Source organism: Scyliorhinus canicula, chromosome 9 (assembly GCF_902713615.1).
Source record: "Scyliorhinus canicula chromosome 9, sScyCan1.1, whole genome shotgun sequence".
NCBI classification, from domain to species: domain Eukaryota; kingdom Metazoa; phylum Chordata; class Chondrichthyes; order Carcharhiniformes; family Scyliorhinidae; genus Scyliorhinus; species Scyliorhinus canicula.
This window is the reverse complement of record NC_052154.1, coordinates 148,066,610-148,088,544: the sequence shown is the minus strand read 5'-3', so window position 1 is coordinate 148,088,544 and position 21,935 is coordinate 148,066,610. Positions and strand designations below refer to the sequence as shown.

Here is a 21,935-nt window from a genome sequence, read left to right as displayed (position 1 = left end):
AAAATCGCTTATTGTCACGAGTAGGCTTCAAATGAAGTTACTGTGAAAAGCCCCTAGTCGCCACATTCCGGCGCCTGTTCGGGGAGGCTGTTACGGCTGCTTATACAGAACAAGCCATTGCCCTGGTCATATTCCAATGGAAAATCACATCTTTCGGGCAGTTTTTCAGGGGACAAAGCCGAAATATAAAAATATAAGCATGAAGCACCATTGGTTTGCCTGTCCCTTCAGGAATACTAGTTAGATATGAGCTAGATGGCAGCTTTATCAGCTGGTAGGTCTCCTGACTGTGAGTCAGAAGGTTATAGGTTCAAGAACCACTAAGGATCTGAAAACAAAATCAAGGCTGACTTAATTGTCAGTGGTGTTCTCGGGGAGAACTGCGTTTCCAAAAAATAATCCTGACAGTCATCACACTACAGTTCCCGCCTGCCTGTTCAAGTGGATGAAGAAGAATTGGGAGTACTCCCAGTGTTCTGGTCAGTATTCTTATCCCCAAATTTTGATTTGTTTGCTGCTTTTCAAATCTTGTTGTGCAAAGTTCACTGCCTGTGACTGCGCTCGGAATGAACACGATGGGTGCCAAGTGTTTTTGACCTCCCAGGAATACTGAAGGTCTCTCACAAATAGCATGTTCCTTCCCGTATTTCTTCATTTCAACAGAGACACCAACCAAACCTAAAAGTTGGATTGAAGAGGAAATGGAATTATACATGTTAACTCTGTGCAGAATTAAAACAAAGGCCATGATCAGGAATGTGAACACCTGGAAATGACAGAACACCTTTTGAATTTGGGGAATGTAGGAGCAACATAAGCCTGATACAAACATGGAATTCCATTTTCAATTACCAGTTCTCATTCTCCCACTACAGAAATATTGTTAAGAAAAAGGAAGACTTGCATTGATACAGTGCCTTTCAGAAGCTCAGGACATCCCATTACCCTTTCCAACCAAGTACTCTTTGAAGTGGAGTCGCTGTTGTAATGCAGGAAACATGGGACAGCCAATTACTGCACCGCAAGATCCCCAAAAAAACAACTGTGTGATCAGGACCAGAACATTGTGTTTTTTTTAAAGTGATGTTGGTTGAAGGGTAATATGAGCCAGAACTTCACTCCGTTTATTTTCAAAACCGTGAAATAGGAGGTGGGATTCTCCCATCCCGTGGCAGAGTCCCCGCGCCGTTGTAAACGAGTGTGGGTGGAGGCTGCGTACTTAGCCCCCTACTCTACTCCCTGTACACACGACTGCATGGCAAAACTTAGTTCCAACTCCATCTACAAGTTTGCTGACGATACGACCATAGTGGGCCGGATCTCGAATAATGATGAGTCAGAATATAGGAGGGAGATAGAGAACCTAGTGGAGTGGTGTAACAACAACAATCTCTCCCTCAATGCCTGCAAAACTAAAGAGCTGATCATCGACTTCAGGAAGCAAAGTACTGTACGCACCCCTGTCTGCATCAACGTGGCCGAGGTGGAGATGGTTAGCAGTTTCAAATTCCTAGGGGTGCACATCGCCAAAAACTGTCCTGGTCCACCCACGTCAATGCTACCACCAAGAAAGCCCAACAGCGCCTATACTTCCTCAGGAAACGAAGGAAATTTGGCATATCTAACCCTTACCAACTTTTACAGATGCCCTATAGAAAGCATCCTATCGGGCTGCATCACAGCCTGGTATGGCAACTGCTCGGCCCAGGACCGCAAGGAACTTCAGAGAGTCGTGAATACCGCCCAGTCCATCACACAAACCTGCCTCCCATCCATGGACTTCATCTACACCTCCCGCTGCCGGGGGAAAGCGGGCAGCATAATCAAGGATCCCTCCCACCCGGCTTACTCATTTTTCCAACTTCTTCCATCAGGCAGGAGATACAGAAGTCTGAGAACTCAGAAACAGCTTCTTCCCCACTGTCACCAGACTCCTAAATGACCCTCTTATTTATTGATTGACCTCATTAACACTACATCCTGTATGCTTCATCCGATGCCAATGCTTATGTCGTTACATTGTATATCTCGTGTTGCCCTATTATGTATTTTCTTGTATTTTCTTGAATTGTGTTTAATTCCCTTTTCTTCCATGTACTGAATGATCTGTTGAGCTGCTTGCAGAAAAATACTTTTCACTGTACCTCGGTACACGTGACAATAAACAAATCCAATCCAATGGCCTGTCTGTCATTTTTATACTTTCGTTTTTGAGCAGGCTGCAGGGTGTGTTTTGTTTTGTTTTCAATGTTGGAGCTGAAACCAGACCAAGCAGGGGGACTGCTGTTCTCTCTGACATCAAAAGACATCTTGATCATTTGGTGCATTCAGAATTATAAATGTCCTCAGCAGTGAATATAAACCTAATGTGCTTCTGTTGAAAGGTGTTTCTTCTGTCTTATGGATGTTAAAAGTAAAGCTTAAAGGATTACTTAGTGTTGTATTCTTTGGGGGTTGTATTGAATTAATGGTTGCTAAGATGTTCACTCTATGTTTTGAAAAGATTAACTTGAGTTCATAGAATAGACATTGTTTTGCTTTTAAAAAATACTTTTCGATTTCTGCTGTACCACACCTGTAGAGTTGGCCGTGTGCTCCCAATACCACAATCTAGTAAAAGTTGTGGGTCAGATGAGCTCCATGATACACTTTGGAGTTCTCTAAAACCTGGCCCATAACACGCCATGCCGGCGTCATTCGCGCGACGCCCCGATGATGCGGCGGTGCCACATCGCTTAAAATGTGCACGAGCGCCACAAACTCACAAGACCGGCGAGATGGACGCCCCTCGCCGTGCCGCCCCGAGGTTCCGTGATCACGACCTAAGTGATGCTGCTGGACGCGGTCCAAGATAGGAGGGCGATCCTGTGCTGTCGACGTGGCCAACGGCACCATGCCAGCACAGTGAGGAGGAATTGGCGTGAGGTGGGCGTTGAGGCAAACCCCACGGACGGCCGAGCAGTTCCGCAAGAAGATGCACAACCAGACAAGGGCAGCCAGGGTGAGTACACTGAGACGTGCCCCTGGCACCACCCAATCCCTACCAGCCACATGGGACCAAACCCGCGCCCCCAGGTGTGTTGCCAAACCTCCCACCTGACCCTCATGGTTATAGGGGCTAGGGTACTTGTATGTTAGCGTTACAATTAAACTCACAGTTACATCAATGCAAGATGCCCCTGCCCTGTGGCCACGTGGTCGTGAACGGAACTGATTGGCACTGTGTTCGAAGGTCGGTGTAACAGTGAGCCCAGGTGGGTGTAAAGATTCCCCCAGCCATACTTGGCACCCCGTTGCCAGCTGCCCATGTGTCCGTTGCGTGTATACAGGGACCACCCACGTGGAAGGTGTAGCTGTGGCCATGAGTCAGACATTGGCTAACGAGTTGGAGCTCACAGATCATCGCAGAGCGGGGTTGTCATCATCCTTCATGGCATTGAACACACTTGGGTGGTGAGGTAGGTCAGTATGGTGGTGCCAGTCCCCCTGCTCAGAGTCCCTACCCCCCCCCTAGTTGGTGAAACGTGCGGCTATTAACGCCTCGCGTGCGTGCTGCCCAAGTCGGTGGCTTTGTGCAGCCTCGTGTCGTGTTTGTTGCCCCCCTCATCCCCATCGTCCTCATCTGAAGAGGTGTCTCCTCCCACGGCCTCCTCCTCCTCCAGCACATCACCCCTCTCCTGGGCAATATTGTGGAGGATGCAGCAGACCACAACTATGTGACTGACCCTCTCCGAATGGCACTGGAGGGCCCCTCCAGAGCAGTCCAGGCACCTGAAGCGCATCTTCAACAGGCCAAATCATCTCTCAATCACACCACTGGTTGCTGCATGGGTCTCCGCGTCGGTCTGTGGCCTCCGTATAGGTGTCATCAGCCATGACCGCAACAGGTAACCCTTGTCACCCAGCAATCAGTCCCTTGAACATGGCGGGGATTAACGATTGTGCTATGATAAACGCATCATGTACACTGCCCGGGTATTGTGCGCAGACATGCATTATCTTCATGTGCTGGTCACACACCATCTGAATATTTATGGAGTAGGACCCATTTCTGTTCATGAAGAAGTCCCTGTTCTACGCTGGAGGCAGCATGGCGATGTGCAGCCCATTGATCGCCCCCTCTACCATGGGCATTTCTGCCACGGCAGCGAATCCTGCTGCCCGGTCATTCTGGTGGGTGAGGTCCACTGGGAATTGAATGTAGCGGTCTGCGATGTTGTAAAGAGCGTTGTAAAAATGCACCTGTGCACCGATGGCTGGGAGATGCCGGACAGGTCCCCACTCGGCAACTGGAACGACCCTGTCGCATAGGAGTTAAGGGCCACTGTTACCTTGACGGTAACCAGGAGAGCATGTCCTCCCTTAGTCCCACGCGGTGTCATAAGTTGGCAAATATGTGCAACTGTTTCTCTACTCATCCGGAGTCTCCTACTGCCTGCCCCATCCGGCAGCTCCTCGAAGGACATGCGGCATCGGTATTCACGTGGCCTCATGGGGCGCCTCCGCCGCCTTGGCCCCACTTCCCATCTGCTCCCCCTGCTCCTCATCCACATTGGTGTCGTCATCCTGAGCACACCCTCGTTGATCTGATCGATGTCCGTCTCGGCCGCCTCCTGCGCCGGTCGGGCAGGCGGCCCTGCAGCCTCAGCATGACCCACCTGGCCTGCTGCAGCCCGTCCCAGCCAGCGATGTTGGCCGCCGTGGCGGGAGCAGCTGCCCTCCATGTGGGCCTGTGGCAGCGTCGGTGCAGAGTGACTGCGGCAGCAGCGGCTGCAGTCACTCTGCTCCGCTGCTGCCACAGGGCCACATGGAGGGCAGCTGCTCCCGCCATGGCGGCCAACATCGCTGGCTGATGCCCAAACATTGTGATCTGCAGGGGGTGGGGGTATACAACATGTTTCAGGATGGCGCGTGGTCCCCTCTGCAGCCAGGTGCCTTGGGGTACACGTCTGCCCCGGCTTGCTGAATGCGCCACAGCCACGCATGCGCCCAGACCCCGGCCATACCCTCCACCTATACTGCCCGTCCCTCGTGATAGCGCCATCATTGGATAGCCAAGCCTTCACTGGGGGATGCCAGGGTCTGGACCCGCCCCTTACTGCCAATGTATGCCGGCTAATAGGTCTGCCCCGGTGGGGGAGGGGCACACCCATGGGCAAGGCCCGGGGCCGTGCGAGTGGACAGCACCAGGGTGGGCGCCCATTAGCCTTGCTGCTGTTCTGGCGGCAGTGGCTCTGGCAACGCCCTGCATTGGCATGGCGGCTGGCATGTTGTCCGCATGGCCCCCCCCACCTGAGCATAGAGGCCCCCCTCCCCTGAGCAGAGAGGCCCTGCCAACATCGAGGCACACCTCCAACATAGAGGCCCAACCCGCCCCTCCAACATAGAGGCCCGACCCACCCTGCCAACTTAGAGGCCCGACCGGCCCCCCCAGCATAGGGGCACAGCCCCCCTCCCCTCCACAACATGGAGGACCCACTCCGCCAACGTAGAGGCCCGTGCCCATCCCGAGAGTGTCACGAGCGCCATATGCCGGCCGCTCACCTCTTCTCCCATACCGTCATGAAGCATGACTGGCTGACAATTTTTTTTGCAGGTGTGAACAGCGTCATTGAGACCTCGGCCCATCCGGGCCGCAGAATCGACGGGACACCAGAGAATCGCGGGACTTGCCCCCTCGGCCGATTCTCCAGGCGGCGCGCCGCCGTTCATGATTAGGCTATTCACGCCGGGTGGGAGAATGGCAGGACGGCGTTGGACTGTCACCGCATGAAAAATCGGCGCGATCGACGATTCTCCGTGGGGGTCGGAGAATCCCGCCCAGGATCTTTTATATCTAAGAAGGCAGATGAGCCTTTGGTTTAATGTCTCATCTGATGCATGGTTCCTCTGACTGAGCAGCAATACTCTATTGGGAGGACGTTATCCCAGATAAAGCACTTCCACGTTTGTGGCCTTGCTGCTTGGTTTTAGATTGTCAGTGCATCTTTTGTCATATAAAAATTCCTGGCTGATATTTTGAATGTTGCAAGTTGAAATTCTGAACGTTGGATAATTTTTGCTCCAAAGGATAACACAATAGGGATGGGATTCTCCGGTGGGATCCTCACTTCCCACATCGCGGATTTCCTCACGGCGTGGGGTTGGTCACATGGGAAACCCCATTGGCCATCTGCCAGGCAGAGGATCGCACTGAAGACGGAAGGAAGGTGGGAAAGCCGCAAAAGAGGAAACGAGAAGGGGTGGGGGGGTGGAGGGGTAACCCCATCCGCCTCCCTGAACATAAAAGCAAAACACAGCCAAAGCCAATGGGGTGAGGGGGGCAGGAGGGACAAGGGGAGTATGTAAGGAGGGGGGGGGGGGGGGGGGAGAGGAGAGACGGGAGGGACCATAGACCGAACCAGAGGGCAGCAAAATGTATATGGGGTCAGTTAAAAGAAGGACAGGATAAACCCTTCTGTAAATGCGGGTATGAGGCACTCTCAATTACGACGTGAGAGCGAGGTCGGTAATCAAAGGCTTTAATATACAGAGAACAGGACAGCATTCGAGAGAAGTGTGCTCGCCACATGGAACCTTATCCTATATACTGTTTCCTGGGGGCGTAGCCAGAGGCGGAGTCCCCCAGGGTTCCAAGCCTCTTAAAGGGGCAAGGTATTAAAGGTAAATAAATACCGTTCATCACAGGGTACGAAAAGTGTGTGTGTATATACACAATTATTTATAAATATGAAAAATGCTAACAATTTTAAAAGAGCAATAATACTGCAGTGACATTGTCACTGGAGGCACTTTATATTAACTCCACCTCTAGTGACAGTAAATCAATATTGCAACGTTTCAATCTGCACATCCAACAACATATCTCTTCCCCCGTCCCTGTCCCCTCCTCAAGTATTTATTCATACCAGGCATATCTCTAGTATTAGAATCTCCCCAAAGAAAATTCTTGCCGAAGTTGTTAAATACTGCACTGGATCTTGAAACAGTATAAGTATCTGGGCAGAAAAACAAATACAATACATCAACATACCAAATCTTATTATATTCGAGAAGAGAAGGGTGGGAGGAGAATTTAATAATCTTTATTAGTGTCACAAGTAGGCTTGCATCAATACTGCAAGGAAGTTACTGCAAAAAGTTCCCTTGTTGCCACCCTATGGTGCCTGTTCGGGTACACTGAGGGAAAATTCAGACTGTCCAATTCATCTAACAAGCACGTCTTTCAGGACTTGTGGGAAGAAACCGCAGCATCTGAATGAAACCCGCGCAGACATGGGGAGAACATGCAGACTCTGCACAGATGGTGACCCAAGCCAGGAATCGAACCCAGGTCCCTGGCGCTGTCCAGCAAAGTGCTAACCACTGTGTTACTGTGCCGCCCAGATGGAGGTGTTCAAAACCCTGAGGGATTTGGACAGAGTAGATCAGGAGAAGCTGGCTCCATTGGGAGTGGATGAACCTTTTGATTCTGCAATTGGCAGGGACCTGGAATGCACTGCTTGAGAGCGTTGATGGAGGCAGGTTCAATCGTGAAGAGAAAAATTGCAGGATCAGGTGACAACAAAAGGGGAGCGGCACTAGGTGAATTGCTCTTTCAGAAAGCCAACACAAATGTGGAGTCAAGATTGGCCTCCTTCTGTGCTGTAATTCCTCTCTAATTCTATCGCTGATATACTCAATCCCATGAAGCTGCACACAAAACCTTCCGATTAGGAGTTAATTGAGATGACTCATTCAAAACAAAAGTCACAAAGTTGTGGAGTTAGAATCATGCAGCATGGCAGGAGGCCATTCAGCCCATCATACCTATGCCAGCTCTCTGAAAGAGCAATCTGATTAGCCCCACCCTGCTGTTTTGTTCCCCACAGCTCTGCAAGTGTCTCCTTTAGTAAGTATTTATCCAGTTCCTGTCACAGTTGTGAAGCAGGAGTGGTACATTGGTGTGCAAGGGACATTTGATACAAGATTGTACCTAAAATTCAGAAAGGAAATTGATTAGATTCTTAACTTTCTCTGACCTGAGATTGTTAATGTTGTCACTGGATTGAAAGTCAAATAAATATTCTTCCCTGGTACTCCAGTTCCTCAATCAGACAAACATTGAAACCAGGTAAAGTTTCAATGGTTGAGAACCGAATATCTATATTAAACGTACAGCAATTTGTCCAACTTATTGGACACCGCTAAAAAGAATTTGCAATTATATTGCATCTCTCTCAATCTTAATAACTCCATTAGTAACAGCCATTGAAATACTATTGGAGTCGTCACTCTGTAATGTCGGAAATGCTACACAGGAAGCTCCCACAAACAGCTGTAGTACCATAGGATCTTTATATCTATATGAATGAGCAGATGGGACCTTTGTTTAACATCTTTTTGGAAAGATGACACTGCCAATAGTGTAGCAAGCCTTCAGCACTCCACTTTGGCATCAGCTTAGGTTTTTTGCTGAAGTCTCTGGGGTGGGACTTGAAGCAACAACCTTTGGGCTCAAGAGGTTAGCCACATTAGCACAACTGTATGCGCACTTATTAAGATAGAAGGACTGCAGAATGGTGCCATTGTGTGGAAGAACAGTTTCTTGATGCGTCCTAGTATTTGATTTTGTACTAACCCGGACTGTTCTCCATTATGTTGCTGCAGGCTAACTCATGACATAAGTTTGGAGGAGTTCGAAGATGAAGACTTGTCTGAAATAACAGATGAATGTGGGATAAGTCTGCACTGTAAGGACGGCCTGGCCACAAGGGTAAGAGTGTTGTGAGCTGAGTGTAGGCTGTGAATGTTAGGCGGGTATATCTCACTGTGATGGTATGGAGTGGATGGGGAAACATTGGTGAGCAAAGTCAACACTGCAATACCTCTCTTCAGGATTGTGGGTCCTAACCACAATGATGGGAAGTTGCAAGTGGTTAAGTAGAAAGACCATTGAATGGATTTTATTTTGCTGTTAATGTAGTAACAACAATGCAACTTTACTCTGGAAAAAAACGATTGCTTATTCTTAAAAAGGTACAAGACTTCTGGCAATTACCTCAGTCCAGTATTTTCCATGCAATGTTAAGTTGTAATCAGAATCACAGCAAAGCAGTGCCTGGAAAAACTCTGGTGATACAAGTAATAACCATGAAGGCCATAATGATAACTCTATTGCAGAGACACAAGTAGCCAGTCCTGGAGATGCACATGTGCTCTCAATAAAGACCAGACAATTGGTGTTTCTGGATTTTGGAATTCCGGATTTGAAAGGTTACAGTAGTGTTAGTAATAGTGACCATGGGACCACCAGATTGCTGTAAGAATCCATCTTGTTCATTAAGGCACTTGGGGAAAGGAAATCTACAGTTGTTACCCAGTCTGGCCTGGCAGTACAACTCCAGACCCACTGCAATATGGTTAATTCAATCTTTCTTGCCCTCTGAAATGGTGTAACAAGTCACTTAATTGTATTCAAGAAGGCAGCTTACCCCCACCATCTCGAGGACAACTGGGGATGGGCAATAAAGCTGACTTTACCAGTGAAACCCACATTCTGTGAATGAATGAAAAGAAAAAAAACCACGAGAAGAATATGGAGCAATTGGATCATGGGATGATTAATTTTTTTTAAATTTTTTATTGGGATTTTCACAAAATATCAAAAACAGAAAACATCAACAAGAAAACAGTATTAACAAAAAACACAATAACACCCCCCCCCCCCCCCCCCCAAGTAACTACAAAAAGAAATAAATAAGCACACGGCATAATCAGTAAACACATGTTCACATTTCTCCCCCCCCCCCCCCCCCGGTTGCTGCTGCTTAGGCTCCCCGAGCGCCTAACACACCTGTCTTCGCCCCCGAAAAACCTACTCCATGGGATGATTTATGAGAGTTGACTATTGAGATATAGGTTATAGTGTAATTTAAAATGGCATTGTACAGGAACTTGAAAAGGAACCATATGAAAGAATTTGAGAAACTGGCAGAGAAATGGAATTTGGATAGATGGGGAAAAAAAGAACTCTATATAACACCTTTCACAACCTCCGAACCACTCAAAGCACCTTTTATAATGAATCAATTTGAAATGTTAGAGTGGAACTGGCACAAGACACAGGAACAATGGATCAAGTGATTTCCTTCTAGGCTGTAATTTTTATCAAGTTGTGATTTCTTTTTTTTTACTGCCGCTATACTTGTCATGTCCGTGATTTCAAAACATTATCTGTTGATATTTGCCTCAGAAGCACAGAGGATCTGGAATATATAGTGCAGAGGAGAGTGATCCCTGGCTTCGACATATCTTGCTGTGAATATTGGTTCCTGGTTCAGTAATGCCTCTAATTCCGAATTTTCATCTTTCTCTTGCCCCTCCTCCATTTTTACAATGTAGTAAAATATCAAGAGGCCCTTTGAGGATTGTTGGACAAAATTGGGCTCTGAGTCACATAAGGAGATGTCAGGACAAGTCGAGCCTTATCAAAAGCTTAGAGAAAAAGAAAGGTAGACAGGTGAAGAGCTTTCAGGACAAAATTCCTGAGCTTGGGACCCAGGCTGCAAGACATGGTCGTCAATGGTGGAGCAATTAGGTTGGTTTAGCTCACCAGGCTAAATCGCTGGCTTTTAAAGCAGACCAAGCAGGCCAGCAGCACGGTTCGATTCCCGTACCAGCCTCCCCGGACAGGCGCTGGAATGTGGCGACTAGGGGCTTTTCACAGTAACTTCATTGAAGCCTACTTGTGACAATAAGCGATTTTCATTTTAATTTTTTTCAATTAAAATTGGAAATGCACAGGATTCTGGAATGCAGGAAAGCCGGTTGTTGTCTCAAAGCAGACACAGTGTCCTCTGCTATATTATTGAAGGGTACGATCATGTCTGCTACTCCTCCAAAACAATGAGTCTCTTGGAGTTGGTATTATTACAGGGAAGACATTAATGGGACTTCATGTGTATTGCTTAAGGGGTTCTGGGCAGCCAAACCTTACCTGACGTTTCCATGATAATCTCTTTCTGATGCTAGGCAGGATGACCTCCTGAATGTCTTAATTCACTCTGCAGAATAGACTGTGATCCACCTGTCATGTCAGCAAAACTCTGAGCTAATTGTCAGGACAGTTGTCCAGCCCCTGTGTCAGCAAAAGCCAAAGTATAGCCCTGATTTGATGCTGTACTTGGAACAAGTCCAGGACCGGCAGAAAACCTATTAAACTATCCCATTGGAAAAGTGCTGCATTATCTTTTTCTAGCAACCCAGACAAGGAAATTGAATACTGACAAATAGGATTTTAATAAACCAAGGAAGCCTGTCCTAGCCATGAACTGCAGTAGTTCCAGAAGGCGACTCACCGCCGCCACCTCAAGGACACTTTGGGGATTGGCAATAAATGTTAGCTGAGCCAGCAACTCTCCCATCCAGTGAAATAATACAATAAAAGTCAATTAATGAGCACTGTAATTATTTGATCCCTGACTGCAATTTACCCTTTGTATTCCTTGGCTTTGGTGGGTCATATTCTCATCATTGAGTCAGAAACTTATGAGTTCCGGTCCCACACTAGAGACTTAGAACATAGAACATAGATCCCTCGATCTATCCTCGATAGGAACGTGAACAAGATGATGGCTGCATAGCTGGGTCAAGTTAAAGGTTTATGTTTGTAACCAAAATTTAAGGTAATTTACAAAAGCATCAGAGCTAATATCAGATCTTTTTTAAGTAAAGAGTTGCAATCTGGAATACACTGTCCAAAAGTGGAAGCTGATTTAATTGTAACTTCTAAAGGGAATTGAATAATTCTAGCAAAAGAAATTTGGAGGGCTGGGAGAAAGAATGGGGATGAATTGGAAATGATATGCAGGAGCAGTTATGTAAATAGTAACAGATATGACCTCCAACCAGAAGGTGGCAGTAAAGAACAACCACATGACACTGCAACCTCGGAGTCTGGAGATAGTCGTCGTAGTGGATAGTTGCATTTGTAATAGCTCTTGGATAATATTCTAATGGTAATTTAATAGTTAATAGTTTTAGTAGTTTTCATCTTGTTACCTGACCCATGTTATTGTAATCAGTAAACATTCAACTTGGTCATGAACTAGACATTCTCTGGTGCACTAATTCTATCCCGCCAAGCACCAGAACGTAACAATCTCTTTTTTAAGCAGATGGCACTGACATGTTGGGCTAAATGCTGCCCTACTGTGCTATATCATTCTATGGTTCCAGCATTAAATTGAGCAGCCACAGTAATGAGTTGCGAATCAAGACTGATCCTGTGATTTTTGTGCTCAAGCATTTTAAGTATGTGTGTTGTACATAGTTATGCAATGATCGTGGTCTTGCCAATGGTAATTGGCGTCCAAAGTCCTTGGAAAAGATGGTTGTTTATTTAGGTCATCAAAGCATCTTCTGATATCTGACGCCTTCTTTCAAATCTTTGCAACATGCTTAAATAATCCTGACCTTGGGCAGGGAGGGGGGGGTGGTTTGCCATTCCATAAGGAAGGGACTCACTTTAGGTAGGTTTCTCGTAGTTTGGCGGGGAGAGTGAAAGCTGATCTGGAAAGGTGGGAATGTCTCCCTCTGTCAGTGCTGGGTCTGGCACAAGCGGTTAAAATGAATGTGCTGCCGCGATTCCTGTTTATTTTTCAATGCCTGCCGATTTTCCTGCCCAAGGCATTTTTTTTTTTTTTTAGAGACATTGAAGGGATGATTACCTCGTTCATATGGGGAGGGAAGGTGGCCAGTGGCGAATGTGGAGAAGGTATGGAGCTGGGTCAGAATGGTTGACTCCGAATGGGTCAGAAGGGAGGAGAATTTGGGTAGGGGGTTCGGATTGAAAGCGCTACCAATAGTGCTGCTCCGGACAGCCCCGGGGAGATACTCGGGGAGTCCGGTAGTAATAGCTTCGTTGAGAATTTGGAGGCAGTTTCGACAGCAGTTTGGGTTGGGGGCAGGGTCAAGGGAAATGCCGATTCGGGGGAACCATAGATATGAGCCAGGGAAGTGGGATGGAAATTTTTGGAGATGGGAGGAGAAAAGAATTGGGACACTAAAAGATTTGTTTCTTGGGTGTCTTTTTGCGGGATTGAAGGAGCTGGGAGTGAAGTATGGGTTGGAGCAGGGGGAAATATTTAGATACATGCAGATTCGAGACTTTGCCAGAAAGAAGATGCAGAACTTCCCAGTCGCGCCGGCTTCCACATTGCTGGAGGAGGTGCTGACGACAGGGGGACTGGAGAAGGGGGTAGTATCGGCGGTTTACGGGGTGCTTTTGGAGGAGGAGAAGGCGCCGCTGGAAGGGATCAAGGCAAAGTGGGAGGAAGAGTTGGGAGAGGGTATGGAGGAGGAGGAGGGGTTCTGGTGTGAGGTGCTCCGGAGGGTGAATGTCTCCACCTTGTGTGCGAGGTTGGGGCTGATACAGCTGAAGGTGGTAAATAGAGCGCACCTCACAAGGGCGAGGATGAGCCGGCTTTTTGAGGGGGTAGAAGATGTATGTAAACGTTGCGGGAGGGTGCCGCAAACCACTTTCATATGTTTGGTCCTGTCCAAAGCTGGAGGATTACTGGAAGGAGATGTTTAGGGTAATCTCTAAAGTGGTGAACGTGAAACTGGATCCGGGCCCTTGGGAGGCCATTTTCAGGGTGCCGGAGCAGCCGGGGTTGGAAACGGTCGCTGAGGCAGATGTTGTAGCCTTTGCCCCATTGATCGCCTGAAGGCGGATCCTGTTAGGGTGGAGAATCTCCACCCTGTGCCCTGGCATGGCGGTGGGACCTGTTGGAATTCTTGACGCTTGAAAAGGTCAAATTTGAACTGAGGGGAAGGATGGAGGGGTTCTACAATTCATGGGCGTTATTCATTATGCTCTTTTGAGAATTGGAGCACATCGAACATTAGGGGGGGTTGGGGGCTGGGAGGGTTGGGGGAGAAGGGCCGTGTGTGTTAATAGTGACTATGGGTGATTCCTGATTCCTTTTTGTCATTTGTTTATGTTAACATGCGGGCTATTGATTGTAGGTTTGGTGGGAGATCGGGATCAATGTTATTGATATGGGGATTGACATTACATTCGTTACTGATTATTGTTCATTGTTGGGTGTACATTTGAGAGGAAATGTGAAAAAGGAGAATAAAAAAAATATTTTAATTTCTTTTATTTGTATTTTTATTTTTTGTGGACCACAACATGTATACTGCACCCCACCCAAAATCAAGTGTTTCCTCAGAGAGGTGATAAACTGGACACATAGCCATAAAAGTCAAGTGAATATATCAAGTGTGATGCCTGATGTGTTAGGCAGATTGATTCAATGTGGACTGCACTTGATGTAGTGAAGCTAGAAACAGACGTCTAACACTGGAGAAGATCCAACATGGTTTTATTCAACGATAGAACTAATATATATATTCAGCTGTGGGTCGACACTATACTGAACTAACTGGAGACCTTGTACTAGCCTGACCAGACTTACTAGCTACCGCATGGTGTTTGCACTGGCTAGCTCGTAGACTCTGACTGTCTCAGTGGCTGGGTCCAGAGAGAGCGGGAAACCTAGTGCTCTGTGGCTTTATAGTGGTAATGTCCTGTCTGGTGATTGGCTGCACTGTGCTGTGTGCTCACTGGTCATCCTGTGTGTCAATCACTGCCTGTCTGCACCTCATTATATACATGAGTGGATATTATGACAATTCCACTTTTACAAATATGGCATGCGAGTCTTCAAAAGAGGGACGGATGAGGGAAGCGGGGTAATTTTCTCAACCTGCTCCAGCTCACCCATAGACTACCAGAAAGTCCAGAGTCATCAGTCCATGGCCTAGTTTGTAGGCCCCACTCGAGTAACCGCATAACTCCCAACCACTGTTGCTGTTAAATGTAAATGGATGTGAATTAAAAACTGGACTTGCTGGCAATGAATGGGTGGGAAATTTATGGATGAAGACCGATCTAAGACAGGGTAGTCGAATTTAGAAGGATAAAATGTGTGAAAGCGTACAGCCCTGAAATGAAAGTACTTGACTTGGAACAACAAAAGCAATTATGTGCTGCATAGGTTACAAATTGCTTGAAGCAGTCCATGTCCACATGCAGCAAGATCTGGGCGGCATTTAGGCTTGAGCTGGTAAGAACATAGAACATACAGTGCAGAAGGAGGCCATTCGGCCCATAAAGTCTGCACTGACCCACTTAAGCCCTCACCCACCCTATCCCGGTAACCCACTATCCCCTCCTAAACCTTTTTGGTCACTTACGGGCAATTTATCATGGCCAATCCACCTAATCTGCACATCTTTGGACTGTGGGAAGAAACCGGAGCACCTGGAGGAAACAGGGAGAACGTGCAGACTCCGCACAGACAGTGACCCAGCAGGGAATCTAACCTGGGACCCTGGCGCTTGTGGGTCAATATTAGATTCAGTGTCTTTCTCTCCTGATGTATAATTGTGCAAGCATGTCCTCACTGACCAGCCTCCTGTTCAGCATTTTGTAAAGTCTTTTGGCCCATTATTTCGGCGGTAGCTGCTTTGACAGGGAACTGTTGTTGAATAATGACAAATGGCTGGATTCTGCCTTTTCTCTGGCACTAAAATCTGTAGCTGTGCCAACGATCAGACCCTTCAGGGCCACAGGAGCAGGTGAAGGTCATTCGGCCCCTCAAGCTTGTTCTGCCATTAATGACTTGTGTACATCTTACTCTGTACACCTGGCAAAATTATTTACAACACATAAGTGGGCGACTGTTGGTGGGGGGGGGGGGGGGGGAAGGGGGTGTGTGGAGACTGGGGAGGTAAATATACATTCGGTTGTGGAGAAATAATTTTAGTGGGCAGTACTCGAATGGGTTTGGTGTTGTTGTCGCTTGCTTCTCCCGGACGGATCTCGCTGCCGTCTCGCGCTCACTTCCACTTCTGCCGTTCCTCCCGTCTTTCATCTTCATTCTCCTCGTTCTCTACTCCTGGAGATGCCATGTTCGTTATTGTATTCCGTGCCTTCCTTCCGGCTCTCATTTCCCTGCCTCCCCCCCACCTCCCTGGTTCTCCTCTCTTGTTATCTATCTCTTTCCTCTTTCCCCCCTCCCCCCCTCCCGTGGTTCACCTTTCTTTCCTCTTGGGTTTAGCTGTCCCCCCTCTCTCCCGGTCTATCTCTCCCTTTCAGCGCTGGCCCTAGGGTTGCTGGCGCCCCGGGCAAGCTGAACTTCAGCGCCCTTGGGGGGGGGGGGGGGGGGGCCGGAGGAGGGCGACCGGAGGGGGGGGGGGGGGCGGAGGGGGCCGCCCTGGGGGAGGGCGGCCACCGCGCATGCGCTGGTTGGCACCGGCCCAACTGCGCATGCGCGGGACCCGAGTCTGGCGCCTCCTAGCACATGGCGCCCCGGGCGACTGCCCGAGTTGCCGGTACCTTGGGCCGGCCCTGCTCCCTTTCACGCTTTGGCTACTTTCCCCTGATTCTTGGCTACCTGGCTATTCTTCCTCTTGTTCGTTGGCCACAAACAGGTCCCAGAACAATTTGCGTGAATTGCTCCCACGTTCTGTGGAAGCCGTTGTCTGACCCTCGGTTGGCGAATTTAATTTTCTCCATTTGGAGAGATTCCGAGAGGTCGGACAGCCAGTCTGCAGCTTTGGATGGCTGCTGACCGCCAGCCAAACGGGATTCTACAGCGGCCAATCAGGGAGGCAAATGCAAGGGCGGACTTGTGTACATCCTAACTCTATCCACCTGCTTTGGTTCCATATCTTTGCAACAAACTAATCATTTATGGCACTGGCACAGTGGGAAGTGTTATGGGCGGGGGGGGGGGGGGGGGGGTGTAATTTTAACAGTACTAATTTATCCTCTCATTACCCACAGGGAGGTGTTCTTCATTTCTTTTCCTCTTTTCTAAGCGGTGACATATTTCCAAACCCCTTGATTTTGGTGTGATCCAACTTTCTATTCATCTGACAGCAAACCCAAATGGGGCAAACTCAAAGGGTTGGCTTATTAACACACAAAATGCGAAAGGAGGCTCGCAATGTTTCCTCTCTCCTCATACAATAAGAAGAGAGATAGATAAATTAAAGATTTACAGTGCAGGGACCACCAAGAAAATAAATATTGTTTCACATGGTTTCCAGAGTCCCGATTTCAGGTATTTCTTCACTTGAGGTCAGCAGGTTAAATACTGATGCTACACAATTCACTTTTTTACTGTGGGATTTGTTGTGTTATGCTTCTTCATGTAGCATAAGCTGCTTCCTTAATGTATACTCTGACAAAGGAAGGTTCAGATTTGGAGATAGGTTTAACACATTTATTGAACAGTTAACAATTCTCCTACTTGAGTTCGACTCTCCTGCTGATCTTGCTATAGTAACTCAATCTAACTAACCAGTCTGCTCTAATCCATGCAGTGGGTGTGATGCTGCCTGATCTGCCCCTGTCTCTCTGAGAGTCACCTATGGAAAGAGAAAAAGAGCATGTGTGCCCTGTCCTTTTATATGGGTAGCCCCATTGTGGTAGTGTCACCTCTGGGTGTGTCTTGACTGCCCATTGGTCGTGTCCTATCTTACTGACCTATTGGTTGAATGTGTGTGTGTCATGATGTCTCCTGTGCTCCCTCTAGTGTTTACTCAATCCTCGTGTATCTACATTAACCCCTTGTGTACCTACAGTGATGCATGTCACCACAGGGTTGTCTTCACATGATGAGATAAGCAAGCAGAGATGAATCTGTCTTGTTGGTGATGGTACAGGATTTCCAGGAGAAGCAGTGTAAAAAGGGCTAGATGTTCAACCTGGAGCAGAACTCCTTTTCTGTGCAGCTGCCAGTTAGATGGTAAATAGCAGACTGAGACTATGTAGTTCAGCAAGGCAATATCACTTGTCCACAAACAAGAAGCCCATGTCACATAGCTCCCTACCTCTCCACCCAGCCTTTCACAAAGGATGTGTATCCATTGTCTGGCTTCCAAAGACTGTTGATTGCCTCGGCCATTAGGAGTTGAAAGGAAGGTTGTGGAGCCTTTGTCTTAGCAGACAATCCATCTCCTTCTGGTCAGCCTGGCTTATTAAATTGGTATGGCATTTTTATAGCTCCCTTTAAAGTTGGAATCTATAGTGTACAGAGAGGTTATTTGTGGCTCCTTGGAGATAACAACGTTTGAGGTTTCTTAAAATGCCAGGTGGCCTCTTTTGTTCAGAGGTCACAGACAGACACAGTTTCAGCCATTTTAGGAATCCTTGATCAGTTTTAATGTTTTAGAAATATCAATGAGCGTATATTTATTATAAAAACATACAATGTGAGGATTTCCTTCTGCATAGAGGCCATTAACCCCATTTGAGTGTATGCCGGCACCTTGAAGTGCAAACTGGGTAGTCTCATGCCCCATTGCTCTATCGCCGTAGCCCTGCAAGCTTCTTTCTTTCAAGTGCCCATCCAATTTCCTTTTAAAATCATTGATCATTTCTGCTTCCACCACACTCTTGGGCAGCAAGTTCCAGGTCATTACCACTCCGTGTTTTAAAAAAAAAAATAATTCTTCCTCTCATTTTCCCCAAATCTCTTGCCTAAAATCTGTCACCTAATCCTTGTAGCATCAATTAACATGAACAGCTTTTATTTGTCTACCTTGTCCAAATCGATCATAATCTTGTACGCCTCTAATAAATGACCCCTCAATTTCCTTTGAGAGAACAACCAGGCTTCATCGATCCGGACTTGTAGCACAACCAACATTACTAAAAAAGCTTATCTCATCATTATCTTACTGTTGTCTGTAGGAGGTTGCTGTGTACAAATTGGCTGCCACATTTCAAACATTAGAACAGTGGCTACACTTCACTGGCTACAGAGCATTTTGGGACGACCACCATGGAAGCCATGTTGTTAATTCAAGAAATCCCTTGTAAAGATTGCTAATGTGTCTTTAATGCAGCTAGTTGTTATGATCTGGAATACGTTGCCTAAAAGGGTGGTGGAAGCAGATTCAGGAGTAATGTTCAAAAGAGACTTGGACAGGAAAATGTGTGCAAGGCTTTGGGAAAATGGCTGCTGTACAAAATGTCTTCTCAAGTCCCCTTGGTTCTTTTGCCAATTATTTTAAACCTGTGGCCTTTGGTTACCAACCCTTCTGAGACTGAAAACAGTTTCTCTTCATTTACTTAATGATTTAGAACACCTCTATTAAGTCTCTCCTTGGCCTTCTCTACTCCAAGGAGGCAGTCCCTACTTCACCATTCTCTCCATTTGTCTGGATAAGTGCAGCTTCAACAGCACTTGAGAAGCTCAACACGATCCAGGACAAAACAGCCTGCTTGATTGGTAGCCCTTACACAAAAATGGACTCCGTCCACCACCAATGTACAGTAGCAGCTTGTGTGTGTCATCGGCTACACGATGCACTGCAGGAACGCACCAAGGCTCCTTGGATAGAACCTTCCAAAGTAACAACAGCTGCCATCTGCAAGGACAAAGGCAGCAGACATGTGAGAACTCCACTTGCGAGTTCCCTTCCAAGTCACTCACCATCGCAACTTGGAAATATATTGTTGTTTCTTCACTGTCGCTGGGTCAAAATCCTGAGACTCCCTCCCTAACAGCACAGCAGGTGTACCTACAGGACATAAACTGCAGAGGTTCACGAAGGCAGCTCATCACCACCTTTAGGGCAACTAGGAATGGGAAATAAATGCTGGCCTAGCCAGTGACCCCCACATCCCATAAATGAACAACAAAAAAATGTTAGGAACTAGAAAGCCATTTAAGATTTGATGAAGCCGTACCTATCGCGGGTGATGTAAATCGGAGTCTTGCGCCGGAATTCTCCGGACATTTTCTTTTTTCACTGGCAGCGCACCCTGCCCAGCGGTTTCCTGGCAACGTGGGATGGCTTCAATGGGAAATCACATTGGCAAGCGGCGTGAAGAGAGAATCCCGCCACCAGTGAACGACACACTCCTGAGAAACACGTAGCTGGGGGATCGGAGAATCCAGCCCATGTTCTGCTTTTAGACAGAACCTGGTGGGAACATTCACCTCATGACATGCTAGTTAACAGCTCCCTCTGGTGACCCTATAGTTTATTGCAGCAGTCAGTCCCAAACACACTACCATTTAATATATTTTCGAGGGGTGTGTAAATCCACAAAGAAAGTTTGTACTAAGAATGTCCTGAACAAGGAAAAGTGAGTTGGAGGCTGATTTAAATTGATGATCATGTTTCTCGCATTACAATTCTCCAATATATTCTCCCCGTGTCTGCGGGGGTTTTCTCCGAGTGCTCTGGTTTCCTCCTACAAGTTCCGAAAGACGTGCTTGTTAGGTGAATTGGACATTCTGAATTTTCCCTCTGTGTACCCGGAATGTGGCGACTAGAGCCTTTGCGCAATAACTTTATTGCAGTGTTAATGTAAGCCCACTTGTGACACTAATAAAGATTATTATTAATTCCATTAATACACATAAATGAGGCTCATCTTGAACATATGAGTGTAATACAATACTTATCCAGGGAATGGTTCTGGATATTTAGCACATCAATGGCATGTCCCACTCCAAGAACTTGGTGTTTTTACCTTTTGAATTTAAGAAAATCTCACACTTATTCCGGCACCTTTATTGAGCTATTTGTTTATTTATTTAATAAATTTAGAGTACCCAATCCAATTTTGCATGTCCAATCCATACACCTTTGGGTTGTGGGGGTGGGACCCACGCAGACACAGGGAGAATGTGCAAACTCCACACAGATAGTGACCCGGGGCCGGGATCTAACCTGGGTCCTCGGCGCCGTGAGGCAGCAGTGCTAACCACTGCGCGTCGTACTGCCCCAATTGAGCATTTTAACCAAAATATTTTCAGTTAAATCATAGTTACTCAAGTGGTCAGCCTGAGATGACTGCAGGTCATTTCGGAGTGATCTTTAATCTGAGATTTTCCTGCTTGGTTCATTGGGGCTCTTCCTGTTGGTTCCTTTCTCTGCCTTCCCTTTCTGATGCTGTTGTAAGGAACATTTTTCAGGGTTTACATACAGTGCTCTACCTGAAGGCAGGCCCTTGGTTCATTGTCTGTTGATTCTTCATCCTGAGCTGTTTTCTGAGCACTTTATTTTTGTCAATGATGGCTTGCCGTAACCTTCCACTCTCAGCAGCAGTTGGAAGAGGCAGGTCTCATCTCTTACCTCAACTAGAAAGGGAATCGAACCTGTGTTATTAAATTATGCTGAACTACACGCTCGCCATCTCGCCAGATGAGCTAACTGGCCTCTGGACATATAGAATACAGTTCATGAAAGAGCTCATGCCAGTCCTGTTCTGGATGCGGATTGGTTGGTTGAGTGCGTGATCGGCTGTTGGTTGCTTAGCATATTCCCAAATTGATCTGCATTGGATTAGCCATGTAATGAATTCTTCCCCTCCCGCTGTGGTTACCTGTTTTGCATTGATTAATTTCCTGCAATTAGCTTCTGTTTCAATGTAGAATGTCCTATTTAGTGAAGATTGTTCTATTCCGAGTGGAAGGTCCACTTCAATTCAACCCATATTATTGTATCCTGTTTTGAAATAACAAACATTGCTCTGAACTGTAGCCAGTTCATTTAATGCCTTCCTTACAGACTTGAGCATTTAATCCAGGCTGACACCAGTGTCATCTTTTGAATGAAATGATAAACTGGAGCCTCACCTGTCCTCTTGGGTATATGTAAAAGATATCATGACTTTATTTGAAGAAGAGCAGGGAAAATCTCCTCTGTGTCCTGGGCCTAATAATTATCTCCCAACCAATCATGATTTAAAAAAAAAAATAATGCCCATCATCACTGCTGTTTTTGGGACTTGCTCCAGTGAAGTTGGCTACCGCGCTGCCTACATTGCTTCAAAGATCAAAGTTACTTCATTGGCCATAATGTATTTTGGGACATACTGGTCTTCTGAAAAGGGTGATATGAAAGTAAATATTTCT

The 21,935-nt window shown here is 46.9% G+C and overlaps 1 protein-coding gene across 6 annotated transcripts in view; it reads left to right on the top strand.

The window, feature by feature from the left end:
- The window catches only part of mapk8ip1b (mitogen-activated protein kinase 8 interacting protein 1b), a 227,162-nt gene that overhangs the window by 90,855 nt on the left and 114,372 nt on the right, over window positions 1-21,935 (top strand). For 4 of the 6 annotated variants that reach the window (XM_038807884.1, XM_038807883.1, XM_038807888.1 and 1 more), the window contains exon 2: window positions 8,650-8,755. The exons of the other annotated variants lie outside the window; for them this stretch is intronic. In XM_038807884.1, the coding sequence (XP_038663812.1) occupies window positions 8,650-8,755 (106 nt within the window). The remainder of the gene's footprint in view (window positions 1-8,649; window positions 8,756-21,935) is intronic. 6 annotated transcript variants of the gene reach the window in all.